Source organism: Vipera berus, assembly GCF_964194415.1.
Source record: "Vipera berus genome assembly, chromosome: 6".
Classification (NCBI taxonomy): Eukaryota; Metazoa; Chordata; class Lepidosauria; order Squamata; family Viperidae; genus Vipera; species Vipera berus.
In genome coordinates this window covers 13593625-13608104 of record NC_138208.1, presented here as the reverse complement: position 1 = coordinate 13608104, position 14480 = coordinate 13593625, and the positions used below count along the sequence as shown (strand labels likewise).

General features: G+C 44.7%; 1 protein-coding gene across 2 annotated transcripts in view; it reads right to left on the bottom strand.

The window, feature by feature from the left end:
* Positions 1–928: 928 nt before the first annotated feature.
* The window catches only part of SULT4A1 (sulfotransferase family 4A member 1), a 30739-nt gene continuing 17187 nt past the window's right edge, over positions 929–14480 (bottom strand). Inside the window, exons 3-8 of one of the 2 annotated variants that reach the window (XR_014026954.1) lie at positions 10458–10538; positions 10223–10349; positions 8406–8500; positions 6933–7071; positions 3074–3189; positions 1247–1379 (exon numbers count right to left, since the gene is read on the bottom strand). Coding sequence is in view for 1 of the 2 variants with exons in the window: in XM_081331378.1 (XP_081187504.1) it covers positions 1267–1379; positions 6933–7071; positions 8406–8500; positions 10223–10349; positions 10458–10538 (555 nt within the window). In the remaining variant the exon portion in view is untranslated. Of the gene's footprint in view, positions 1380–3073; positions 3190–6932; positions 7072–8405; positions 8501–10222; positions 10350–10457; positions 10539–14480 lie in introns of both variants that reach the window. The other variant, XM_081331378.1, reaches the window with a different exon arrangement.

Here is a 14480-nt window from a genome sequence, read left to right as displayed (position 1 = left end):
TGCAGCGTTAGCACAACATTACTATATTCAAATCCAAGCAACTGAATTGAATGGAACAACGCTCTGAACTCACAGGGTTAAGAGTTTTGTGGCAAAAATAGGATCCCAACACCAGGAAGGATTTCCAGGACCTTGAAATAAGAGAATAAAAGGCTTAGTGACATAATGACATCACAGATCAGAGTATTTTTAAGACCTGCCATTTACCCCTCCCTAACTCTTTGTGCATCTTTTAATTCTGTTTGCAAATAAGTCTGATTCTGTCCATGCTGCTTAAAGCAATCATCTTGTTGTACCAGGTCAAAATCAGAACTCCAAAAAAATAGCATCCAAAATATGAAAAGTTCAGGACCTTAATAATTTGTCCCACAGAATATAACAAGCAATGGCACAAATTTGGGTACATGAAGAAAAACAGGCATGCCAGCAGAAAGGTAGAATGTAATATACTCGTGATCATGAATGTATCATGAACAACATGAGTGGCACAAAGATCTCAATTATTTCATTAAAAAGTATGAGTCAAGCAGGGGTGTCCATAGTCAAAAAGATTAAGAAGATGGTGTATGTCACCCAGATTCACTTCTTCAGATGGCTATAAAAATTAAATAAATAAATAAAAAATTAAGAAGTACAATTGAAGCTTTGACTGCTTTTATATGCAACATTTGGACTTTTTCTGGCTCTTCCTTAGGACCAGCATCCATAAAACAATGGAGGAAATAGGGTGTAATTTGAGGCTGCATAGTGCAATGTCTTAGGCTTTTACACACACACACACACACACACACACACAAACACACACACCATGGACATTGCTGCTCAGTACAACTTATGAGGAAAAGAGAAAAGGGGAAAATCTTTCTGCATGATAAAATTATAGAATTCTTTATTTATGAATCCACTGTATTTTTTCAGCTGCCTTGTAACAGTTGCTTTCTGAGTAGATTACATGGATTAGAAATAAAACATAGAGTGCACTAGACTCATATACCTGCTGCATTTAAAACTTTCAAAGCTATCCAGTAGCTTTTGACTGATCAAACTTTAAATAAATAAATAAATAAATAAATGCTGCTCAATGTAGAGCTTTGGCCTGACCCAGCATCCTCTGAGGTTAACATCCCAATGCAGTGTGTGCCCTTTATTTTTTAATATGATACACATAACAAATATGGTACTTTGTCCAGCCAAGAATAAATAAATGCAGAAAGCGCTTCTAGCTAGATTCTTTGTATTATACACATGCATTTTCATTTGGCTGTTTTATAAATAAAAATCAAACGTGAGATCACATTTTCCCATCTTCTGCTTGTACACTAAATCAAATTTTTCATTCATCGAGACAGTGAAGATATCTTTCCACAGCCCAATTCGTCCTGAAAGGTAGAAAAAAAGAAGGGAACAGAGGGAGGGAAAAATATGCTGATTATTATTAATGAGATGTAGAAGACCTTTCAGAAAAAAAAACCTGCCATAAAACAGCCTGCAGAATCTTTTTGCCACTTTAAGTCTGGAAAGTGAAATCCCCAGTCCTGCAACAGCAAAAACAAGTCTAAAGGGAAGGTTTGCCTTCAGGGGTGTGGGAAGTATACCTTTAACAATCAAAGAATTGGACGTAAAACTTCATACAATCCAGCTCTATCTAAAATGTGAAGATCTGGTTGTTCTGCACCACAGCCAGGCACACTGCCTTCACCACCTCTCCATCAAACCTGTCTCGGCATATTCCTCATCTTTTGTGGCCGAGCTTCCATCTCCCCTGCTTGTTGATATCTCTGAAAACTATGGAAGGGGAGGGCAAAAAAAAAGGCAAGGGAGGGTGGTCCTACTATAGGATTGAGGCCCTGCCCCCTTTTCACGCCACTTTTTTTGACCCTCCTCCTGTTCTGTACCAGCCTGCTACCGGCCCTGCAGAAAAGGCAGGGACAACCCCTTTACAAACGGCAAGAGGCTGGAATTAAGCCTGCCAAATTTATTAAGATAAAACAGAGCAAAACAAGACACCAACCATGAAACAGGAGCTATGAAACAGGAACTAATCAAGCGGTTGCCTTCAGCAAACCAGCCCTCCCACGCATTCCCCTTTTATACAGTTCAGGGTGTGGCTTCTCTCTGCCTCCTTCTGAGGTGCCCCATTGCCTTCCTCTGTTTACTCCTGATTGACTGCCTCCTGCGTCGGGCGTCCTTGAACAGGGCCAGCTGTGGGTCATCTTCATCCACGCTGTCAGGCTCACACAGCTGGGTCTCTGTGGTGACCAGGTGGGAGGGGCCTGGCTGAGGGCTCTGCGGAGCCTCAAGGCCATCATCAGCAAGCTCTTCAACACCCCCCTCCTCCTCCTCTGAGTCGTCCGACCCAACTGCCGAACCCACAGGCTGACCCTGAATCACAACACCTCCTCCAGAAACAATACTGCTACAAGCTAGAAGGCTGCATCTTAAGTCTTCTGGTTAAGATCAAGTACTGGGTCTGGGTACTATTAAAACAAGAGTTGTTATTACAGCTGCCAACTCCAGGAACATTTGAAATGCGCTGAACTTGTGGAAAACTATGGAGATGGCCTTGACGCCATTATGTAAACATCGGCCTAGCCCTGGAAGGGAGGAGAGAGTGAGGAAGAAACCAAAGATGCCTTGATTTTCTTGGGTCTAAGATGAACAAGAGAGAAACTCTTATCAGGTTTTCAAGAGCCAATTGAACAATAACAAGATCCTTGAACAATGAGGCCGAGTTCCAGTGGTTCTTGTTGGCTTCCTGCCTAGCGTGTCTCAAAGGGTGAACCTCTTGAGACACACCCAAGAACTGGAAAATCAGTGGGCCTAGAGGTAAGTAACAAGACACCTGCTTCCCTCTTTGCATTATTTTTTTTTTGCTACCCGCTCTTAAGCTCATTAAGGTCAATACAAACCATACTAAACCACACTTGATGTGCAGATATCACAGCAGAGCTTGGATTGGTTTTGCCACTTACATTCCCGAAACATTTAGCTCCCATTGTAATACGATGCAAATACAGTATACGATTCTACTTTCTGACAGCCATTTTGGACAGCTGGTCAAAGAGACACCCACCTGGGTTCATTCATGATTTGATTCATGAAACTGGTTTGGGAGGTTGAGAGGGAAGAAAGCTGAGCTAACCAAAGCTGAGCAACTGAGAGTGAACTTCTGGGCAAAAGGTCAATAAGCTAAAAGGAAAACAAATAAAAATGAACAAAGTAAAGCAAAATAAACAAGAAAATGTACATTATGATAAACTCAATTAAATTAAGGTAAATTAAAAAGTTAAACGGTCCATAGTTGTTGTTTTTTTAAAATTATGGAAATACATTTAAAGAAAAAGCAAGGAAAACACCTTGGTGTTCAGGATGCATTTGGAAAAAAGAAAAAAAATGGTGAGAAAGTGTGAGAAAGATGAACAAAATTAAACAAGGAGCAAAAGATTACACAAAAAGCAGGCCATGTGCAAATGCAATAGATTTGAATACTCGGGGGGGGGGGTAGAGATCTTTTTTAATATACGGCGTTCATTTTGAGGTTAGTATAATTTGCTCAGGACCAAATGAAGGAGAACTAAAACAATTCCATATTTTGGTGAACTTTGGTTCTGAGGGGAAAGAAGCAAGAGCTATGGCAGGGAAAACGTCCAAAAAAGGACAAGGGCAGGGGTGTCAAACTCAATTTCATTGAGGGCCGCATCAGCACTGCAGTTGCCCTCAGGGGGCCGGGTGGGTGTGGCCAGGGTGGGCGTGGCCTACTGGGTGGGCTAGAGTGCGTATGGCCTACTGGATGGGCGTGGCCAGCTCTACATCGTTGGCATCAAGGGTGCCTATGGGGGCCTGGGCAGGAGTGGGACAGATCTGAGGGTCTCTGGCAGAAGGAGGGTCTCTGGACCAGGGCCAAGGCAGTGGGGGCCGTTCCCTCACTGTTTCCAGGATGGCTTCACGGGCCACATGAAACCACTTCGCGGGCCAGATCTGGCCCCCGGGCCTTGTGTTTGACATGTCTGGTCAAGGGAATGATCACTTCTCTGGGATCAAAGTTCTACCCCCTTTTATATGTCCATTGCTCCCAGACAGACATTCCTGGAACCATGATTACTCCTGCTGTACACCATCACATTCTGGTTACCTGGTGTTACAGATGTGAAAACAAACTGGTATTACAGATGCACAGTCTTCTTTTCCTCTTAAAGCAGTTGTTTCAAGTTTCAACTTTTATGAAAGAGTTCCCACATTCGGGGAAAATTCTGAGATCAAAACAGCTCCATGCAAGTTTAAATAATTCAAGGTTGAGGCATTTCAAATTTGCAACCTTTTATGAAGAAATAAATAAATTGCACTCGTATCAGGAGCATCGAGACACTTTACCGGGTTGGAAGGATTAGCGGGTGACATCAACGTTGCCCAGGGGACGGACGCCAGTTGAGGGCTTCTTTCATGTCCCCATCCAGGAGCTGGAGTGAAGGATGGGAACTCAACCCTGCCTCAAGGCAGCCCTGGGGTCTCAAATATGGGCTTGCTAACATCCAACCCAGTGTCCCAACTATTCGAGCCACCATTCTCCTGAGCACCAATAAATAAGTAACCATGATAAAGAGGTCTCTGGCACAAACTAGCCGTGGCAGTGTGGGGAAGAAGATATGTGTCAGTCATTAGGAAATCATAAATTTAGCCCAGGAAAAAAACCAGGAAAGGATGAGAAAGAAATCAAGATAAACTCGCTTTGATATAAAAAGGAGGGAGGAGAATCTATCAGGCTTTCAAGATTCTGTTATTACACCCTACACCAGGGGTAGGCAACCTTGGCTCTTTTATGACTCGTGGACTTCAACTCCCAGAATTCCTGAGCCAGCCATGCTGAGGGGAAAGGGAGAGGTTTCCAAGCTGAGCCATGCTGGCTCAGGAATTCTGGAAGTTGAAGTCCACGAGTCATAAAAGAGCCAAAGTTGCCTACCCCTGCCCTACACCAAGGACTGCAGGCAGTCCTTGACATACAATCATAGTTGGGATAGGATTTCCAGTCATAACTCCTTACTGCTGAAAGCCAAGGCACCATTGCGACTGGACCCAATTTTACATTTTTTTATGGTGGTGGTGAAGTGAATCCACTGTGATTGCAGTGAATTCTTATGACAGTAAAAGGACCTAAATATTTAGGGCTTAGTTTTTTACAAAGTATATTTGTCCCCGAAATACTTGAACCTTAAAATACCTTGTAAAAAAAACAGGTCCTAAATTTATAGGCCCTTTTACTGTCATAAGAATCATCAACCCAGTTACTGTAAAATTGCAATTGCCAAAGGGGTTTTAACCGATTTACCCAATGTTTCACTGTAGCTTATTAAAGCCTGTTCGAGGCTCAGGTATGAGGCCAATCAAGAAACTACCTCTCCTCCTAATTATGGTTAAGGGGAAAAGGCATTATGAGAGTGACAATGAAGGGGAGGATGTCCCACTAGTAAGTGATCCTGTTTCCTTGATGACTACCAGAGTCACAGTAAGACACACATACAAACCCATCCTTCCAAATGGGCCTTTGTTTGCTAGAAGCAAATAACATAAAAAAAATATATAGTGGTCACATTTTAAAACAGCCATAAAACAGCTGTTTATGGGTCATAAAGCACCCAGTTCAGGAACCATCATAATTTCAAAGAGCTGTTAAGCAAATGGTTGTAAGTTGAGGACTATCTTTTTCATTATGGCATCTTTTTCCTGATCTAGCCTACCTCAAACACTGACACAGTAGCAGTTCAGTGGATTTTATACAGGCAGTCCTCAACTTAGAACAGTTCACTTAGCGACCGTTCAGTTACAACGGTACTGAAAAAAGCAACCTAAAACCGTTTTTCACCATTACGACCTTTGCAACATCCCCATGATCACGTGATCAAAATTCAGATGCTTGGCAAATGGTTCCTATTTATGACCATTGCTGTGTCCCGGGATCATGTGATCACCTTTTATGACCTTCTGACAAGCAAAGTCAACGGGGAAACCAGGTTCACTTAACCACTGGATTACTAATTTATCAACTGCAGCGATTCACTTAACAACTGTGGCAAGAAATGGGGCAAAACACACTTAACAAATGTCTCACTTAACAACCAAAATTTTGGGCTCCATTGTGGTCGTACGTCGAGGACTGCCTGTACATTGAAGCCCTCTGATCACATGATAAGAGAAGGACCAGTTTAAAAGTTTTCAAGCAGAAGAGAAGTGCAAATTGGCCAAGCAGCATCCAGACATCCATGAGTTTGCCATGTCCTCTAACAAAACAGCAGATAAAATGTTCGGCTGGTCACCTCCAGCCAAAGAAATTAAATCATTGCTTCTCAGTCTTGGCAACTTAGACTTCAACTCCCAGAATTCCCTAACCAATCCACATAACTTAAAGTTGCCAAAATTAAGAAATCCTGGCTTAGATGCTTATGGTCCCCTGTCCCTATGTCTTTAATCTAATCCAGCGTTTCCCAATCTCAGCAGCTTTTAGATTTATTGAGTTCTGGGACTTGAAGCCATGAAGTTGCTGAAACTGGGAAGAAAACAAATTCATACATTCAGAACTCTAAATTATGTATATTCTGGTAATAACAATTGCATGTTTTAAATCCCTCAGAATTAAACAAAAACAATTCTAAGGCCCACAAGACTTGGAGGCCCCCTGAATGATAACTTTCCACTATCAGGAAATGCACCTTTTCCCCCAATCTACCCTTTGACTTTTTTTATTTGATTTTTTAGCTTCAGACTGATTGAACCACCATGGTTCAGATTCATAGCCCAATTCTTTGTCTTCAAAATGTTCTAGCCAATTAATGTTGAAAAAGAACAGCTGCTACATGTTCCACACTGGAAGGGTCATTAAAGTGGGTTACCATCAAACCTATTTCACCTGTGCAAATGCTTGCAAAGTGTCTCACACCTACCCCTGCCCACTGAAAGGGCATCAGCATTGCAGCACTGATCAATGAGCTGGTGACAATGTTCAACCATTGATTCCAACTGTGCTTTGTCGTAGGCGATGCCCAAGAACCTCGCTAGTTGTTCAACTAGGGTTGCAAGATCCTGTGAAAGAAAAGGATATTGACCAGCAGAGATTACTCAAAAATAAGACAGTTCAGAAAAATTGCCCCCCTCCAAAAATATTGATAGTGGCTTAGGAATAGCAGCTTCTTATATATGTTAAATCATCCCTTATTTCAGGTGGAACAGTAGGGAAAAAATTGAATAGGCCATTGAATCACCCCGAGTTCAATTCCCCAAGGAGCACTGGGGCTTAAATATGGCACTTGTCTCCAAAGCTTTTAAAACAGCTTGGTCATTTCCTGAGTACATAGGGAAACTGCAGAATCAAGACCGAAACCCACCGTATCGCCATAATATGCGACGGGGTCTTCTGAATAATTGGCAGCAGCAAGAGTTTGAAGACAGAGGTATGTGCCAAACTTCCTGAAATGTCCTAATCATGAATTGTGCTATTTTAATCTCAGAAAGGGTTATTATGCTGCTGGAGATGCAGCATTGGAAGTTCTCATCCCAGCTTTGTCAGATGTGATCTCAAAATGGAAGGTCCCAACAGCAAGACTGAGGCTAGAAGGTCCCTGTGAAACGCTTCCACTGAAGTTGGAATGGAGCTGCTTCACCTGCATCCACTTCTGGAATTTTCACTGCTGGTATATCAACATGAAAATTTAAATGTAGCTACCACTGCTACGTATAAAGCCCCATTACTTTGTCAATGCTCCTCAAATTGCGATGTCACTGATTTATGTGAAAGTCAACTATGTGCAAATCCAGCAGAGGAGCAAACAGTTGACCTTAGAGTCTCTCCTCAAAGAAATACAAACGTCTGGTTGTTGAACTCTGGGGGCTTAAAAATAGCATGCCATTTCATTGTGGAAGTAGAACTTTTTACTGCATTTTAGTTTTTGTAAAGCAACCAAAGGCATTTTCATAAATTGCAAGTAATCACCACAATAATGAATCAAAATAGCCATTCATAAAGAGCAGATTAAAATAGAAGCGAAGCATAATCTGTCTGAACAGCTGGACAAATCCTAAAAGCTAAAATTAAAAATTAAAAAGAAGGAAATTGTGCCCTTAAAGTTTAAAACAAAGGAGGGGGAAAATTAGCCAGTTATACACGTATTTTGTTAAACACATTAACTTATTTGTCTGATAGCCCAGGAACAAACAGCTTACCAAACTATGAAAATAATAAAACTTTGAATTGTACGTGATATTAATTAACCAAGATTAAATTCCAAGAGGGGGATACCCCTCGCCCCCATCTCTGTCTCCTGTGAAGTTTGTAGTCTTACTCAAAGGAACCAAGGGGGGGGGAACCCTCCTCTTGCTTACAGGTTGGGAGAAAGTCTTTGATATGCTTGGATAATTACCTTGTGCATATCTTCGTATTTGAGAAAGAGCACATTGGAATCCATGTGATGCTGCCAAAATTCCTGGACATGTTCAAACCATGAACCATAACCTACTACAGAGACAGAAAACACAATAGCTAATACTCAATATTTTTTTTTAAAAAAAATTGTTATTGGGCAAACATTCACTGAAATAAAAAAAAAAAACCTCATTATAGTGAATTTACATTTTGTTCTCAAAATATGACCGGTTTATTCCTAACAAAAATCCGACCAAAGGAAAAAAAAACTTCCAACTGGCCATACTCCCACAATCGCAGCACGGCAAGCTTATCTTGTACCATTTCTGGATTTCCCAGGAGGGTATGGTGTCATGGGCATCACTGGGGTCAACTTTTACCCTTTTCTAAAATTGCCCGATGGCAGGAAAAAAGTAAGACTCCTTGAGACACAAAAGAATCTGCTTCCCCCAAACGTGACTTGGACTGGAGACCTCACCCTGAGGTCTGAATGATCCAAGGACCTTTAGAAGTGGACCGTTCAGACTTTCTTCCCCAGAGTGAGGTCCTTAGTCCAGGTCAAGTTTGGGGGAAGCAGACTTTTTTGAGTCTACTTTTTCCCCTGCCATCAAGCAAACGAGCTGCTACCGTTTGCAATGGAGGAAGTAATCTGGAACAGGAAAGGATTTTTTCATAAGTCTTCCCTGCTGAGATCTATGGCTTCACCAGCAGAGGTTCAAAGGGAGGGCGGTTTTTCTGGATGATTGTTTGGTTGCAGTCAAGCATTATGTTCTCAGGGGCACCTGAAGAAGGACTCAAAAGTCTGTCGGATGTGGGCACAGTGCCACAATCAAAGCCTCCCCTTTTGTACGCTACTGGATCATACAAAACCGCCAGGGTCTGATAGTGATTCAAAGCCTGCTGTCTCACAGATTTTGTCCTGCTCCAAGGAACAGATAGTCCTCGATTTATGACCATTTCTTCAACAATCATTGAAGATTATCACTTGAAGGACCAATCCTCACACCTGCAGTGCCCCTTCGGCCATCTGATCACAATCAGCTTGACAATTAGCTTGGAATTAGAACAGTTGCAGCGTCCTGATTCACACAATCACTATTTGCAACCTCCCTACCCAGCTTCTCACAAGCAAAGTCAGTGGGTAAGCTGGCAGGGAAGATCGCAAGTCATGATCACATGATGCCTTGCTTAGCAACCATGGCAAAAAGGTCGTAGTGCAGTCACATGATGCTTCACTTAACAATCTCACAATGATTAATTTCCTGGTCCTAATTGTGGCTGCATGTCAAGGATTCTCTGTACATCTAAGCCTCTCCAAATGATTCTATGGGACCTAAATGTGTCCATACCCAACCTGCAATTTGCCAGCCAACATTCATGGAGCGGAAGAGGTCACCCTGCTAATTCAGAGCTCCTCATATCCTCAAAGCTCAGAGGAGCATCTCCCCTCATCCCTTAGATCAGGGGTAGGCACCCTTGGCTCTTTTATGACTCGTGGACTTCAACTCCCAGAATTCCTGAGCCAACCATGCTGAGGAAAAATGGAGAGGTTTCCATGCTGAGCCATGCTGGCTCAGGAATTCTGGGAGTTGAAGTCCATGAGTCATAAAAGAGCCAAGGTTGCCTGCCCCTGCCTTAGATCAAGGCTGACTGGAGAATTCTAGGAGTTGAAGTACACATATCTTAAAAGTTGCTGGGGTTGAGACTACTTTAAACGGCAAGCTAATGCCACAAGCCACATGCCCCACGGTTCCTGCATGATGTAAAACAGAGTGAAAGGTACTGCCTTTCAAAACAGTAACGGGAAATTCTTACATTTATCGTTCATAAATCTCCGACAGAACTCCTGAAATGTTCCTCTGTAGCTCATAGTTCGCAGGGAGCGATGAAACTGATAATAAGATACCACCAGGTCTTTGGGGTTACGAGCCATGTATATGATCTAAGGAGATGAAAAGCAATTCATTGGACAGAATGCTCCCTCCGTCCCATCTCCCTAGGTCAGAAAACCTGCAGAGGACAGGTAACGCAGATGACCAGTGAAGGCTACCTTGGATTCGCCGCTATGCAGGTCAGAAGGCAAGAAGCGGTATGGCAGGTGGCTTTTGATCAGACGTGGAGATGTCAGTTCCTGTAATGTGCAGGGAAGAACATTAAGGCTCAGGGCTGACAAAGGCCAGCATAATAAATGCTCAAACATAGTTCTCCCCGCCCCCAGTGGTGGGATTCAAATATATGAACAACGGGTTCTCTGTGTGGATGCCACTTCCGGTAGTCCATTCTGGGCAACAAAAAATTAACTACCGTTTTTGCCGAACCCGTGCGAACTGGCTGAATCCCACCACTGCCCTCCGCAAAAACATAAAAAAGAGGTAAAAAGGAATTAACAAAAAGCCATAAGGTTATGCTTTTTCTATGTGTATCTGTGTATCCCCTTCATGGATTACTGCCTTGTCGTGGCGAAGGGGCTTGCGTAATTCAATGAAGCTATGAGCTATGCCGTGGAGGGCCACCCAAGACGGACAGGTCATAGCAGAGAGTTCTGACAAAACGTGATCCACTGGAGAAGGAAATGGCAAACCACTCCAGTATCTTTGCCATGAAAACCCTATGGACAGTACCAAAAGGCAAAACGATATGACACTGGAAGATGAGCCCCTCAGGTCGGAAGGCATCCAATATGCTACTGGGGAAGAGCAGAGGGCTAGTACTAGTAGCGCCAGAAAGAATGAAGCGACTGGGCCAAAGCCGAAAGGACGCTCAGCTGTGGATATGTCTGGTGGTGAAAGGAAAGTCCGATGCTGTAAAGATTTTTTCTCCATAGGAACCTGGAATGTAAGATCCATGAATCAAGGCAAGCTGGACGTGGTCAAACAAGAGATGACAAGACTGAACATCGACATCTTAGGTATCAGCGAACTAAAATGGACAGGAATGGGTGAATTTAATTCAGATGACCATCAGGTATACTACTGCGGGCAAGAATCCCTCAGAAGAAATGGAGTAGCCTTCATAGTCAATAAAAGAGTAGGAAAAGCAATACTGGGATACAATCCTCAAAATGACAGAATGATCTCAGTTCGAATCCAAGGCAAACCATTCAATATCACAGTAGTCCAATTCTATGCCCCAACCACCGGTGCTGAAGAGGATGAAATTGATCGGTTCTATGAAGCCCTACAGCACCTTATAGAACTAACACCAAAAAATGATGTCCTTATCATCATGGGGGATTGGAATGCTAAAGTAGGAAGCCAAAAGATAACCGGAATAACAGGCAAGTTTGGCCTTGGAGTACAAAATGAAGCAGGGCACAGGCTGATAGAATTTTGTCAAGAGAATACGATGGTCATAGCAAACACTCTTTTCCAACAACCCAAGAGACGGCTCTACACATGGACATCACCAGACGGTCAACACAGAAATCAGATTGACTATATGCTCTGAAGCCAAAGATGGAGAAGCTCTATACCACAGGTCGGCAACCTGCGGCTCCGGAGCCGCATGCGGCTCTTTGAGCCGTCTCTTGCGGCTCCCAGCCGCCCGGTGCGCGCGCACCTCTTCCAACGGGCAGTGGTGCGCGCGCACCTCTCCAAATGGAGAGTGGCACCGCCCGTTTGGAGAGGTGCACGCGCACCTCCCCGAATGGGCGGAGGTGCGCGCGCACCTCCCCAAACCTTTGGAGAGGTGCGCGCGTACCTCCGCACGAATGGGCAGCGGTGCCGCTCTTTGAGGAAGCTGCCGCGGCCCGTCTGTGAAGCTGCCGAAAGCGGCAGCTTAGCAGACGGGCCGCGGCAGCTTCCTCAAAGAGCGGCGCCCCTGCCCATTCCGAGAGGTGCGCGCGCACCTCTCCGAACGACCGGAGGTGCGCGCGTACCTCCGCGCGAATGGGCAGCGGTGCCGCTCTTTCAGGAAGCCCGCCGCGGCCCGTCTGTGAAGCTGCCGAAAGCGGCAGCTTAGCAGACGGGCCGCGGCAGCTTCCTCAAAGAGCGGCGCCCCTGCCCATTCCGAGAGGTGCGCGCGCACCTCTCCGAACGACCGGAGGTGCGCGCGTACCTCTGCACGAATGGGCAGCGGTGCCGCTCTTTCAGGAAGCCCGCCGCGGCCCGTCTGTGAAGCTGCCGAAAGCGGCAGCTTAGCAGACGGGCCGCGGCAGCTTCCTCAAAGAGCGGCGCCCCTGCCCATTCCGAGAGGTGCGCGCGCACCTCTCCGAACGACCGGAGGTGCGCACGCACCTCCCCAAACCTTTGGGGAGGTGCGCGCGTACCTCCGCGCGAACGGGCAGCGGTGCCGCTCTTTCAGGAAGCTGCCGCTTTCGGCAGCTTCCTCAAAGAGCGGCGCCGCTGCCCCTTCGCACGGAGGTACGCGCGCACCTCCCCAAAGGTTTGGGGAGGTGCGCGCGCAACTCCGGTCGTTCGGAGAGGTGCGCGCGCACCTCTCGGAATGGGCAGGGGCGCCGCTCTTTGAGGAAGCTGCCACGGCCCGTCTGCAAAGCTGCCGAAAGCGGCAGCTTTGCAGACGGGCCGTCGCCATCGGGCAACCGGGAACCGGTTCCATCTCATTTTTAAAAAAATGGCAGCCGCGTGCGTCCGCGCATGCGCAAAAAAACCTTTTTGCGCATGCGCGTGCATGGACACACGCACGCGGCTCCCTCTTTTTTTAATTTGTGATGGAACCGGTTCCCAGTGGCTCTTTTTCTTTTTTAGGTTGCCGACCCCTGCTCTATACAGTCAGTAAAAACAAGACCAGGAGCTGACTGTGGCTCAGACCATGAGCTTCTTGTTGCAAAGTTTAGGCTTAAACTGAAGAAAGTTGGGAAAAGCACCAGGCCAGTCAGGTATGAATTAAATCATATCCCCGTTGAATATACAGTAGAGGTGACAAATAGATTTAAGGAATTAGATCTGATAGACAGGGTGCCTGAAGAACTATGGACAGAGGTTCGCAACATTGTACAAGAGGTAGCAACCAAAACCATCCCAAAGAAAAAGAAATGCAAGAAAGCAAAATGGCTGTCTGAGGAAGCTTTGCAAACAGCTGAGGAAAGGAGGGAAGCAAAAGGCAAGGGAGAAAAAGAAAGATACGCCCAATTGAATGCAGAATTCCAGAGAATAGCTAGAAGAGATAAGAATGCCTTCTTAAATGAACAGTGCAAAGAAATAGAAGAAAACAATAGAATAGGGAGGACCAGAGATCTTTTCAAGAAAATTGGAGAGATGAAGGGAACGTTCAATGCAAAAATGGGCATGATAAAGGACCAAAATGGCAGGGACCTAACAGAGGCAGAAGAGATTAAGAAGAGATGGCAAAATTACACAGAAGAACTATACAAGAATGAGCTTAACGTCCCTGATAATCACAATGAGGTGGTCACTGACCTCGAGCCAGACATCCTAGAATGTGAAGTGAAGTGGGCCTTAGAAAAGCTGAGCAACAACAAAGCTAGTGGAGGTGACAGTATTCCAGCTGAGCTATTAAAAATCTTAAAAGACGATGCAGTAAAAGTGCTACACTCAATTTGCCAGCAAATTTGGAAAACTCAACAGTGGCCACAGGATTGGAAAAGATCAGTTTACATTCCAATTCCAAAGAAAGGCAGTGCCAAAGAATGTTCAAACTATCGCACCATTGCACTCATTTCTCATGCTAGTAAAGTTATGCTTAAAATCCTACAAGCTAGACTCCAGCAGTATGTGGATCGAGAACTACCAGAAGTACAGGCAGGATTTCGAAGAGGCAGAGGAACTAGAGATCAAATAGCCAACATACGCTGGATCATGGAGAAAGCTAGAGAGTTCCAGAAAAACATCTACTTCTGCTTCATTGACTATGCTAAAGCCTTTGATTGTGTGGATCATAACAAACTGTGGCAAGTTCTTAAAGAGATGGGAGTACCAGAACATCTTATTTGTCTCTTGAGAAACCTATATGCGGGCCAAGAAGCAACAGTGAGAACTGGACACGGAACCACTGATTGGTTCCAAATTGGGAAAGGAGTCCGGCAAGGCTGTATACTGTCGCCTTGCCTATTTAACTTATATGCAGAGCACATCATGAGAAAGGCAGGGCTAGA